The 14,058-nt window shown below is 36.9% G+C and overlaps 1 protein-coding gene and 1 long non-coding RNA gene across 2 annotated transcripts in view; one reads left to right on the top strand and one right to left on the bottom strand.

The window, feature by feature from the left end:
* The first annotated feature begins 1,340 nt into the window (after positions 1–1,340).
* The window catches only part of F9 (coagulation factor IX), a 32,604-nt gene continuing 19,886 nt past the window's right edge, over positions 1,341–14,058 (top strand). Inside the window, exons 1-4 of the mRNA XM_015498027.2 lie at positions 1,341–1,498; positions 6,661–6,824; positions 7,025–7,049; positions 11,305–11,418. Of these exons, the coding sequence (XP_015353513.1) occupies positions 1,411–1,498; positions 6,661–6,824; positions 7,025–7,049; positions 11,305–11,418 (391 nt within the window). The 5' untranslated portion in view covers positions 1,341–1,410. The remainder of the gene's footprint in view (positions 1,499–6,660; positions 6,825–7,024; positions 7,050–11,304; positions 11,419–14,058) is intronic.
* Positions 3,577–14,058, bottom strand: part of LOC125614356 — a 15,823-nt gene continuing 5,341 nt past the window's right edge. The window contains exons 2-3 of the long non-coding RNA XR_007344966.1: positions 7,812–7,818; positions 3,577–3,588 (exon numbers count right to left, since the gene is read on the bottom strand). This is a non-coding gene — a long non-coding RNA (uncharacterized LOC125614356). The remainder of the gene's footprint in view (positions 3,589–7,811; positions 7,819–14,058) is intronic.

Below are 14,058 nucleotides of genomic sequence, written 5' to 3'. Positions count from 1 at the left end.
GGGCCAGGTGAGTTGCACATGTGTATAAGCCTAGCAGCTCAGGAGGCTCAGGCAGGAGTATCATAGTTCAAAGCCAGCCTCAGCAATGTAGCAAGGCCATAAGCAACTTAGCAAGACCCTGTCTCTAAATAAAATATAAAAAGGGACTGGGGGTGTTGCTCAGTGGTTAAGTGCCCCTGGGTTCAACCCCCATTACCCCTCCAAAAAAAATCAATGGTAAGAATATTTACTGACTCCTAGTTGGAAACAATCAATGCCAGAAGAGAATGGGATGGTGTCTTTAATATGTCCCCCAGAAAAATGCACAACCTAATATTCTCTATTCAACCAGTTTGTTTTTTTTTTTAATGAAAGTAAAATGGAGACATTTTCAAATAAACCCAAATTGAGAAAATGTATCATGAGATCTACACTGTCAAAATTGTTAATAAAGCCAGATGCAATGGTGCATGCCTGTAATCCCAGCAGCTCAGGAGTCTGAGGCAGGAAGATCACAAGTTCAAAGCCAGCCTCAGCAACTTAGCAAGACCTTGTCTCAAAATAAAAAGTATTGGGGATGTGGCTCAGTGGTTAAGCATTTCAGAGTTCAATCCTTTGCATTGTAATAGATAGAAACCTGGATCTACACAAAGAAATGAAGGGTATTAGAATGATAATAAATGATTCCAATATAATAGATATTGCCTCCTTTTTAAATTTCTCTCAAACATTGTTGATTGCTTAAAGCAAAAGGAATAACAATATAGGATTTATAACATATGTAAAAGTAAAATGTATCACAACAATATCACAAAGAATAGCAGGTAAATGGTAGCATACTTTTATATATTTTTAATACTATGTGCAGTGGTATAACACCATATATGAATATATACTATTATATATAATATTCACAGATTTACTTGTATATATTAACATATGTTTGTATGTGTATATGCATGAATATGTGTATGTATGTAGACAGGCATACATATGTGTATATATGCACATATGTATAGACATATGCACATATGTATAGACATATGCACATATGTACATATACATACATACATATATTCTGAGACAAGGTCCATATGTTTCACCATACAGATACTTGACAAAGATAAAATGGGTCCTACTGATGGAATTTGCTCCCATAGCAGCTGTACCACGACACCTATCCCTACTCTGAAGATGCGTCACTTTCTGCTTCAGCCTCTAGTCAGCCACTCTTGCAAAAGGTATGAAACCAGAGTTGAATTTGAATGGTGACCACTGCCCATTCTCTTCACTTGACCCTTGAGGCCACTGGAAAAAGCCCAAAGACCCACCAAGGGAGATGAACATTATTCCCAGAAGTCAATAGAGCACTGCTTGTACTTTGGAACAATTGATCAACCTTGCCACTTGCACAATCTACTAGCAAAGGTTATGCAGTGCCTGAACACGATCATGGCAGAATCACCGGGCCTCATCGCCATCTGCCTTTTTGGATATCTACTCAATGCTGAATGTACAGGTATGTTTCCTTTTTAAAAATACTTGGAATACACTTGTATTTTAGATTTAAAAATGTCTGGTGCTGTCTTCTTCGTTAAATAATGATTATATGATTTGATAGATTTAACATTCTAGCAGCCAGCATATGGATTGATAAGTGCTGGCTCTCTGCTAGCTGGGTCTTCATTTTTAAAACTAAATAGTCTTACAATGCTTTTGATGCACTTTTATTTAGTGGACACTCTTGAGCTTATGATCTTATGATGTAATTCCTCTTAGAAAATGTTTGTCTCCTTGGTTTAAAAAAAATTGGAAGTAGGAAGATATCTTAACAAAGAAACATCAGAATATGCAAAAAAGTTACTTTTTTATTCACCATTTTAAACCAAAATGGAAAACATCAAAACTACAAATGATTTTATTTACAAAAAAGTCTTATCTGAAGATACACGATGAGTTTCAAAATTTTAAAACTATATAATGAGGTATATCTTGAATTGTAAAAGTTATACACCATCCATTTAAAGCTTTAGTTAATACCAAAAGATTAACCTTTCATTAGTAAGTTGTTATTTGCCATGAAAGTATTTTTTTTCATGGATTAGGAATAAATCATATTTTGTTTCTGATTTCATAATGTCTCAGAGTTGATATCTGATACTCAGATAAGCTCCCTAGGAGACAAAACAAATCCACAAATTGATGAAAAGAGTAGGAACTTAGTTAATGCAATATATATCACTTCGTTTTTTCACAACTACAGTTTCTTTATATACACTCTAGGGGATGGTACACAGGGAATAACTTATTCCATTTAAGCAAATGGCATGTTCTCACAGGAAGCATTTATCACACTTACTTGTCAACCTACTAGAATCAACACTAGTAGCTGACAGTGCCAGGATCAGGGGTGCCAACCCTAAAGCATCACCAGAAAGCAGACTGGTCTTCTGGTTCCTATTCTAGACATGATGTCAGCTAGGGAATCAGACTAAAATACAGAAATAATGATATGAGAATGCAAAGGTTAAATTGAACTAGCAAAGTGGGTAGAATTAAATAAAAAATATGTTGGAAAACTCACAAAGCAGGACATAAAGCCAAGTCATTAGACATATCTCATCAGTGAGACATATGGGAGGACAAAGGATTCAAACCCTTCCTTTGAAATAAATGGTGAGATGATGGAGGTTATAAGAGGGCTGTTGACTCCCTGAAAACCTCAGGGAGTTGGGAAAAAATGATAGAAAAAAAGAGAGAAACCAGGGTTTCAGAACTGGGAAAACAATGACTAGAGATAATCCTGAAAGGGGGTTTAAATAAGCAATCCCCAGACAACACTAAGAGAAAGTCAGTGGGATTCTGGAGTCACTGTTGTAAAAATTAAAAGGCCCTTGAGGAAAGGACTAGGATAACTTCCCTAACTATGGACAGCATTGGTGCAGTACTCTCTTCTGTTAAACTGTTACTGGCTTCTGAAAGGAGGAGATATTGTGTTTTCATAGCTGATGCTCTTAAGTATTATTGCATCAATCTGGAATTTGAAAATCAAAATCATTCTATGAAATCAGTTCAGTTTTGAAAAGTATATGGATTGAAACTGTCTTTCATTCATTCAGACATTACTGAGTTACTGTTATGGTTCTAGGTACTATGGCATGGTACCAGGGGCATGGGCATAAATCAGACTCTCTCTTTGACCTAAAGCACCATGAGATTGGGTGAGATATTTTGATATAGTATTATAAAATGTGTAACACATGCTAAGGGAGTACAGAGTAAGGGACACAATAAATGGGGAAATACCTGAGAAACAGACAATATTTGGAGCTGGGTCTTAAGAGATGAATAGGAGTTCACTGTCCTTAAATGTCTGATCTGGGGTGTTCTATGCAGAGGGGATCCCTCACATGCAAAAATCCAGATTCACAACAATGTGAGGTATTTCAAGAGCTCCATCTTGACTATGACAAGTGAGACAGGAACTAGGCAGGACCAGGTCATCAGATAAAAAAGACCCTAAACTAAGAAGACTGGACAAATAGAACATAATATGAAGGTATCATAACTGTAAACATAAAGAGTAACACTAATGGCTGAGTTCAGATGCTTCATCTGATAACACTCTGATGAACTAGTGTGAGGGTAAGACTGTGAGACCAGTCCTAAGATTACTGTAATTATTCATTAATTGAGACACAAGGGCTGGAATCTGGATAATAGCTGTATAGAGAAGAGGGAATTTGCAGATTTTAAGGAAGTAGAACTGATATGATTTAATAACTACAGGGTTATGGAAAGTTCTGGGGAAGTGTATAGAGCATATCTTGGGCATTTTGAGTTTGATGTGATCACAGAAAGAACACAGTGCCTAAGAGCACAGATTCTGTAGTCTGACTGCCAGAGTCTAAATCCTAGCTCTGATGCTTTAGTGTGGTACCTTGAGCAAATTACTTAATCTCTTAGAACCTTGGTTTTCCTCACTTACAAAAATGAGATGACAGTACCTATCTCATGGGACTGTTGTGAGGATGAAGTGAGATAATGAATGCAAAGTACATGTAGCTATAACTGCTGCTTACACCACACTGATTCCTGAATATCCATCTCTAGGCAGATATATCTTCTGAATCCCAGATCATCTTTCAAGCTTCCTAACTGTACACTATAATGTGGCTGGTGATAGCTGATGTTTATGCAGTGCTTCTGTTGTGCTGGATACTTCTCAGTACTTTGCATTCATTATCTCACTTCATCCTCACAACAGTCCCATGAGATAGGTACTGTCATCTCATTTTTGTAAGTGAGGAAAACCAAGGTTCTAAGAGATTAAGTAATTTGCTCAAGGTACCACACTAAAGCATCAGAGCTAGGATTTAGACTCTGGCAGTCAGACTACAGAATCTGTGCTCTTAGGCACTGTGGACATTGTGGCACCTATCCAGTGTCTAGAAGTACTGATTGGGTACTCAATAAATTTTGTTGAAAAGGTTAGAGCCAAACTAAGGCACAGCAAATGAAGCCTATAGGCCACAAATGCACTTGTATATCTAGAGGTGTGGGAGTGGATTCCTTCAATGTTGTACACTACACATCTTGTAAACCTTACTCTAGCCCCAGCCCTGGCAACAATGTATGAAGTTAAGTTAAAAAGCTAAAATCCTGCAGCTGAAGCCTGGAGCAGCCCTGAACATTTAAGGACCAGTCCGAGGAAGGAAAGTCAATTGCTTCAAGAGGTAGATGGATAACAAGAATTAGAGTAAAGACAAGAACCAGAATAGAGGGCTTTCATGGAAAGAGTTTCCTGAAAAGGGAGAGATCAACAGTTAGAAACGTTTTAGAGTAGTCAGGAAATACATAAGTTAAAAATTATCCTTTATAAGGTCATTACTGATTGTGACAGTCTTTTCATTATATGGATGGGAACATGGAAGGAAAAGAGCTGCCAAAGTGCATTAGAGCTAAAGAGAACTGAGAAAATTAAGAAGGAAAGGAGGGCCAGATGAGAGAAATAGGAGAAAGAGAGACAACCAACATACACTGGTCTACATGCTATCTAACTGATCCTGTCAACAATATGGTAAGGCAGATACTCTTTTTTTAATAACTTTACTTAATTTATTTATTTTTTATATGTTGCTGAGGATCAAACCAGGTGCCTCATACATGTTAGGCAAGCACTCTACCACTGAGCTACAACCCCAGCCTGGTAAATACTCTTATTACATAGCTATTAATCCCATTTTACATTTCTGAAAGTTAAGGTACAGAGATCATGTGACTTGTCTATAGGAGTCAGATATGTGATTCAAAACCAGGTCTGTCTGATCTGATTCCAAACTGTTTTTTCACTCAACCACACTATAAATGAATGCAGAAATGGATTCTATTTACCAGTACCTAGGGCCAAGTAAATGAATTACTGAGCAAAGAGATGGACCTGGAGGCATTGTGAGGCAGCAGTATGTGATGGTACCCATGTGCAATTTGGTGATCCATAGCCCTAAGTACTCAGCTGCCTCAGAAAAAGAAAAAGGCAAATGGCTACACTGTTCTAGGATATGGGATTGCAAGGATGGTGCAGCAGTTACAAGGAGTGAAGGGAATTTGAGAAAGTTGGCAAATGTAATGGGGAGGAGAAAAACCTAGGCTAAATTCAGAAAAAAAAAAGTGAGCCTAAAAGGGACAAGGGTATCAAGACATTACGTTATGAAAATAAGGTACTTTAGTTCATTTCTTTTTCTTCCCTTTGATCTTCCCCTTTCCTTCCTTCTTCCCTTCATTCTTTCTTTTCCTTTTCCTTCCTTCCTTCATGATCTCCTAAAGAAAGAAACAACTACAGGCAGATTCTTGAGTTACTAGTATTAATTACATACATGCACACATACACATACGAGAGTGTATGTGTGTATATATATATGTGTGTGTATATATACGTGTGGGGGTGAGAAAGAGAGAGAAAAAGACAGACACAGAGACAGAGACAAAGGCAGGGAAAGGAGAGAAGGAGGGAAAGGATTTGGAGGCCTCAATCCTTCAGGGTTTATGAGTGTCCCTATAGACTAGGCAATCACAGTTAAAATAAACCACATCCTGAAATCCAAATGCTTACAGCACTGGAATTTCTATAACATATGCCAACTGAAGGTGTAATGTATCTGAAGATTAAAAAATAATAATGATTCACTGGTTTTATTTTAACATCAAATGAGAGGCATTCAGGTCATATTTGCAGCTGAACCCACAATTAGGCTCCTGCTCTTCAAGAGATATTTGTTGCAAAGTCACTGGGCAACTGCATCCTGAAAACACAGCCCAGCCAGGGTGATGGATCACCTTGCAAGGATCTGCAATGAGCTATTTTCAAGTGATGACAAAGTGTGAAGTTAACTGCTTATTTGAGAACTTTCTTTTTCATCCAAAGTAAATTCAAATATGGTTGGAAATCTGACCTTTTATTATTGGAGCTCTCTTAACTAAAAGTAAAATTGAATTTTAATTCCTAAATCTCCATGTTTATATAGTACTGTGGGAGCATCACAGATTTTGGCTCCATGCCCCAAAGAGAAATTGGCTTTGGGATTACTTGGATTAAAAACAAAGCCTTTCTTAAGAGATGTATTTAATTTTCATGATGTTTTCTTTTTTTTAAAGCTAAACAATAGTTCTTTTAAATTTCAGTGTTTCTTGATCGTGAAAATGCCACCAAAATTCTGAGCCGGCCAAAGAGGTATAATTCAGGAAAATTGGAAGAGTTTGTTCGAGGGAATCTTGAGAGAGAATGCATAGAAGAAAAGTGTAGTTTTGAAGAAGCCCGAGAAGTTTTTGAAAATACTGAAAAAACTGTGAGTATTTCCATATAATATCCTTCAGTTGCAGACCAAAGACAGAATAGCTTTTAAAAAGAAAAAAGGCAAAAACTTTTCTTTGGAATTTTATGACATTCATGCATATATTTACATTATAAATGTTATATAAGAGAAGGAATCAACATCAAAGCACTTTAAATACTACTATTAACTTGTCCTCTTTTTATTCTTTATAGACTGAATTTTGGAAGCAATATGTTGGTAAGTAATTCATTTTATTCTCGATTATGCATTTTTTCTCTGAATAAAGAGATCATATAGTAAACTCTGTCAAAACAACTCAGAAAAATAAATCCAACTCTTTAACCCAAGATTGAATAGTGATATCCTACAGGGTTATGCCAGTGTGGGAGGGATCAGCTGGAAGATAAGTAAACTCTCTGCAGGGCTTCACAAAGATCAGCATTCCACCCCAGGAAGCTGGAAGGAAGAAACTCAAGTGATTGGATCTTGGGACTGAATAATATTTTATAATCCTCAGTAGAGATTCAGAGAATGCTAATTGAAAAGTCTTAAAAGTCTTCCTTGTAGCAGGGTACCATAGTGCATGCCTGTAATCCCAGAAGCTCAGGAGGCTGAGGCAGGAGGACTGAAAGTTCAAAGCCAGCCTCAGCAAAAGCAAGGTGTTAAGCAACTCAGTGAAACCCCATCTATAAATAAAATACAAAATAGGGCTGGGGATGTGGCTCAGTGGTTGAGTGCCCCGGAGTTCAATCCCCAGTACAAAAAAAAAAGTCTTCCTCGTTATGATGGCCTACAAAGTTCCTCCACCATCACCCTTTTTTAAAAAATATTTTTTAGTTGTTGATGGACCTTTATTTTATTCATTTATATGCAATGCTGAGAATAGAATCCAGTGCCTCACATATGCTAGGCAAACACTCTACCACTGAGTTACAACCTCAGCCCCCTACCATCACCCTTGTGTGCGTGCCCCTCTAACATCCTCTCCACCTTGCACACTGGGCTCCTTTTTCACTCTATGATGCTCCCACACTAGAGACTTTACCTGGCTATTTTAGCTGGCTTGTCCTAGCTTGCCCTCGGCTCACTCCCTAGTCTCCTTCAGGTCTTTGCCCCAATGTCACCATCTCAATGAGGCCTACTTTAATCATCTATTAATACTTCAACCTACCCCCAAGAATCCCACCACTCCAGACAATAATATCCTGTTATATTTTTAGTACTAAAGGTTGAATAATCCTTATCCAAAATGTTTGTTTCAGATTCAGGATTTTTTTTCAGATTGTAGAATATTTGCTTATATGTAATGAGATATCTCAGGGGTAGAACCCAGCTCTCAACACAGGACTCATTTATGTTTCATATACCATTATACACATAGCCTGAAGGTAATCTCATACAACATTTTTAACCATTTTGTGCATGAAATAAAGTTTTATGGGGTAGAATTTTCCACTTGTGGTGTTATGTTGGTACTCATGAAATTTTGGATTTTGAAGCAATTTCGATTTTAGATTTTCAGATTAGGGATACTCATCCTGGAACACTTTTTGCCATGTGATGTATCATTTTCTTACTTATACTATTTATCCTTGATTTCCTCCACTCCCCTCCCACCCCATCCAAAAATGCAAGCTTCATTTTGGCAGGGATTCAATTGTTTCATTTATTTATATATTCCTAGCACCTAGAACAATATCTTGAACAGAGGCACTCAGTAAATATTTGTCTACAAAATTGAAGAAAATGAGTAAAAGATATACCTTAATAACAACTCATTTTAAAACTAACTTAAAAGCCAGCAGGATTTTGAGGCAAAGGAAGCCTCACAGATTGACTTACCTAAAACCATCTTCATGGTCAGGAACAAATTAGCCTGAATCACAAATTCACTGAGGTCCATTAATTCAAGTCCCTTTCTATTTGCTACAGTTCCCATTCTGAAGACATTATTAGATATTTTTATACCTTCCTAACTCATAATTTCCCTGTTTTTGTTTTCAAGTCATGAGCAAAGACAACATTCACTCTGTTACATTGCTTTATCTATCTTGCCTTATTCTTAGGGATGAATGCTACCATGACTGTTTCTATGAAATATTCCCCATAACATTCATCCAAATAAGTCTTTTTAATGCTTTACTCCTAATGAATTTAAAACTTTGACTCTTGGGACATATTTTTAAAAGCAAATCAACATCTGTTTTTCCAAAAAACAATATTCTTAGTTGTATTTAAATCCCCGTGATTCCTTCATTGCCCACCCCACATATACCACAGTTTCAGTAGCGTATTTTGAAGTTGGGTGCCTGCCTTCTAGGTCACACAGGTACATTGTTTGCTATACCTCAGGCTTAGATACCTGGGAAACATCAAGGATATGCTTCTGTCACTAATACTTTGTCTACCAAAAAACAAAACAAAAACAAGAACTAAAAGGAAACAAACTCCATGTCTCTTTTCACATGCAGCTGGGATTCCAAACCACCACTAAAGTAGCCTATGCTGTTTCTCATATATAGCAAGAATCCAGGCTCCTCACTGCTGTCCTGTTCTCTGCCTTTAACTCATCATGCACAGACTTGGTTGAAGAAGAATCACCACCCAATCACATTAATTGGCATCTGTCAGAAACTTTACAGAATGTTATTTTCAGAAGCAATTTATAGCATTCCTATAACATTTAACCCTCACACCATCCCTGTGAGCAAAGCATTATGAATTCCATTCTGCATAGAAGGATACTGAGGCTTAAGGAGGTAAAGGGACTTGCCAAAGGTCACCCAGCTAGAAGTCATGAAGCACAGAAAAGAACCCAATCCCTTGCTTTCTATTATACTTCATGGCCTTCAAATCTAAACACAGTTATTCATTAAACAAGAACCTAGTAGTCTTAAATGGGAATCTGTCACTTGGCAAGGCCTTGTCTCTTGTTGTCTTTGACCCCTACTGACCGTGGCTTTGTCTAGGCCCAAAGTACACACAGACAAGGACCTAAAGGAGGACCAAATGCAGGATAAAATGACACTCATTTTAAAGATATGTCTCAGCAAACGAGTTCCTGTGTAGCTGGCTGCAAGCCCAGACCCTTTCAGTGAAACATCCTAAATAATTCAGATTTGTTGGTCTATAATATAAAGTGCAAATGTAGCTCGTTTTTTAGACCAGTTCTGAACATTAATAATAATAAACCAGAGATAACATATTTTGTTTTCATAGAATTGGAACAAGTTGAAGTATCCACGCAAGAGCACATTGGATCAAGGGGCAGAGGGGACAAGGTCTCATTTTTACAGCAAGCAGATTTTCCAGAGTGACTACTTCTGAGAAAGGGATATTAGTCCCTTAATTAATGGAACCTGAATACATGCTTCATCAGAGAGGAGGGAGAATGGGCAGGCATCCACACATTGGATGTCAGAGTTTTGCTTTGAAGTATAATTAATAATTAGAAGTTTCTCTTTGATTTTCCCTTTTTCTCTTTCTTTGGCTCTTATTGTCATCATTGTCTCTTACTCTTTTCTTACTCATATATCGAGTCTTACTGATCTAGCTCCTATTTTTTCCTCAGGGCTATTTTTCCTGAGCTCAAAGTGTGCACCCACTCTCCCTTCTGTTTGTATTCATTCTTTTCTCCTGAAGCTTCCTTGGAAGTATGCACTGAGACAGAGAATGAAGAAATCAGACTCACAGAGTCCCTTCTCATCCTGATCCTTCCCCTCTTGCTTATGCTTTCCTCCTACTTTCTTAGTACCAGTGTCTTCAAAGACTTTCAAGAAACTTCAGAAAAGGTATAATGGAAGTAACTAATCTATGCATAAATAAAGTACCTTGCAGAATCTTTTTAAAATTCCATATGATATACTGAAAATTGTTTTTCACTTTACCTAAATCATTTGGAACCTAACTTGTAAGACGGTAAACTATCTTTAAGTAGTAAGAGATGCTTCCCGCATCTTTTCTATTGTCTTGAACCCTTACTATATATGATACTTAAAGGTTAAATGATAATACATTTGTTCCATGCCTAGGTCACCAGTTCCTTGAGTGCAAGCACCGTTTATTATCTAGCTCAGCTTGCTCAGCAAGACCTGCAATAAATCAGACTTTGTATGATATGTAGCTAATATTCATTGAAATTATTTGCTTTGATGTAGAATTAACTGCTGTAATTCTATAAGAAAGGACTGAAAATTCTTCTCATCCTATGCTGATATGGTACATTACTTATACAAAGATATTCTTCTACCTCTTTCCTTGGATTGCATAAACTATGTACATGCCTTTGTTGGGGCATTTTCCTGGGACAGTATTAACCTGAAAACCTTTGCTGGAGTGTGCTTTAGAAACCAAGTAAGACAGAAGCATCATCTGGCTTCCAAGTCAGTAATCCTGCTCTGGTCCAAAAATCAGACTCTTATCTCCATAGGGGAGGACTGGACACTCTAAGCAATTTATCTGATAATTTTCCATTTCTTAACCTGTCTCAAAGATGGAGATCAGTGTGAGTCCAATCCATGTTTAAATGGTGGCAGTTGCAAGGATGACATTAATTCCTATGAATGTTGGTGTCGACTTGGATTTGAAGGGAAGAACTGTGAATTAGGTGAGTAATTATTTTTTGATTATTCGTGGTTCAAAGTTTCCTTTTGAAACCAGATAAAACTGAAAAATGCAATGGTTATGTATCATAAGCTTCTCTTAAAAACATACTTTCAGGCTCAGTACAGTAACATATACCTGTAATACCAGCAACTCAGGAGACTGAGGCAGGAGGATCACAAGGCCAGCCTGGGCAATTTAACAGGACCCTGTCTCAAAATTTAAAAAAAATAAAAAATAAAAAGGGCTGAGGATGCAGCTCAGTGTCAAAGTGCTACTAAGTTCAACCCCCAGTACAAAAAAAAAAAAACTTTCAAAGATTATAAATATTTACTTCATCTGTAGTCACAGTTTTCAGGATATAAGCTCAAGCAATTATATTCAGAGCAGTAACACCATCTGGTCACTAACATTAGATGATAATATTGTTTCACTCACTTTATTTATTAATCCTCAATACAACCATACGTGGTTAGTACCATTATTATCCTCACTGTTGCACATGAGAAAACTACAGCTCCAAGAGCTCAAGTGGTTCAGCATAAGTGGTTGAGCTTGACTTGAATTTCAGTTTGATTAAAATCTGTGCTTCTGACAACTATGCTCGAAACTCAAAGAAAATTGAACCCATAAAATTGTTTGAACTCATGACTAAATTGCTATCAGCCTAGGCAGTAGAAGTCAATTACATACAAAACTAGTGGTATGATAGGCCAAGTATTCCATACAATAGGAACTGCTCTACACATACAGACCACTTCACATATTAAACTTGTTGACAAAAATTACAGGTCATTCACAAGTTTGACCATACTAGTCAAATAAAAAAATCTAGGATTATTATATACTTATACCCTAGAATATTTTTCAGGTTTTGGTAACTGGAACAAAGCCCTTTACCTAATTGATTATTAGCTCTGGATGCAATAATACTGGTATTGTGACCATGATTGGCACACAATTCTGCAAAAGAATACTCTTTCTACTCTAAAACTCTAGAAGAATAGAGATGCAATCCCAGGGAAAGAATCTGATACCACAAGCTACATGACTACTGTCAAAGAGTAGAAAATTAGCAGGACACTGTTAAGGCATCATAGCCAGCCACCTGACAGATGAAAAAGGAATAAAATGAAATGAAATGCACTTGTCCTATTGAGAAAGGTGGAAAAAGTCACCTGAAATGTTGTTCGGAAATCCTTTCAGTACTAAGGAGAAATTGATTGATCATCTTCCTTTAAGATCTAAAAGATCTTAGAAGAAAAGAAAAATGTAACAGGGAAAAAGCAGGTAAAATGAAAGAAAATAGCAAATGCAGGTGGATGAATTAGTATAAACTGTGGTGGACTCCCATTCCCTTAGGTTTCCCAGTGTGGAGACAAGCCAATTTCTGGGTTAACTTTCCTGTGGTGTGTTCATGGGTTTAACATATCTAAAGTGCTATTTTCATCTGAAAGATTATAATTTCAAATTCAGATTTATCTAGATAAATTTGATCCTGCTATTATGGAAACCTACAGAAATCTTTAGAGTAGTCATTCATTATCAGCTTAAATAAAAAAACTATTAGAGCTGAGGGAATGAATAACTCAATTAGTCTCAGGTACTATGTGGTAGTAGACTATCTTGAAAACATAAATGTCTATATCTAGCTTAAATATACAGATGTTTTTAAAAAAGAAAGAGAATCACTTCAAGCAATGTAAGTAAATCTAGGCACAAAATTTCTGTAAACGTATTTACTATATGTGTGAGGTCATGGCCCACAGAGAAAAAATGCTAAGTCTACAACTGGCACTGTCTCAATACTTTCAAGTTCCCACATTTCCGCAGCCAACACAATGCTTGGCCTCTATGGTATATTGATTTCACCCAATCAATCTGATCAAGGTTTAGAAAAATCTTTTCAGCTCTTTTAGTTCACAAACAAATTGGGAATTCTTTCAAAATGTTCTTTATCTCAGACACTCTAAGAAAGCAACAACAAAAGTATATACAAACTCCCATTTTAGCTTGTTGCCTCCAGCTGAACTAAAGACTAATCTCAAAAGCCACTAGATAGCACAGTTTATAGAGTATCTGTGCCCCAAGTGTCTTGCTTTACCCTGTCTTGGAAAAGAAAAGGAGATTTCCATTGTCAAGAACCTTTTTGTTTTCTTTTTCCCTTGCAATCAAGTTCTTCGTCAGGGGAGAAAAGTACAAACATTGAGGGCATGATTTCTAGTTAGAAGAATAGCAATTAATTGGTTACTGGGTCCTTTTGACTAGAATAAAGACCTCCATATGTTCCCAGCTGCACATCAAATCCAAATCTCTTTCAAAGAGATCAAGGTCCATAAGAATTCAGTCATCTCTAGCATCATTCTGAATGGAGAAAAACTGAAGGCATTCCCTCTAAAATCTGGAACAAGACAGGGATGCCCTCTCTCACCACTTCTGTTCAACATAGTTCTCGAAACACTGGCCAGAGCAATTAGACAGACGAAAGAAATTAAAGACATAAAAATAGGAAAAGAAGAACTTAAATTATCACTATTTGCAGATGATATGATTATATACCTAGCAGACCCAAAAGACTCTACAAAGAAACTATTAGAGCTAATAAATGAATTCAGCAAAGTGGCAGGATATAAAATCAACACGC

The sequence above is a fragment of the Marmota marmota genome, unplaced genomic scaffold (genome assembly GCF_001458135.2).
Source record: "Marmota marmota marmota unplaced genomic scaffold, marMar, whole genome shotgun sequence".
Taxonomy (NCBI): Eukaryota; Metazoa; Chordata; class Mammalia; order Rodentia; family Sciuridae; genus Marmota; species Marmota marmota.
The sequence above is the reverse complement of the archived record's forward strand: the minus strand, read 5'-3'. Positions and strand labels throughout refer to the sequence as shown.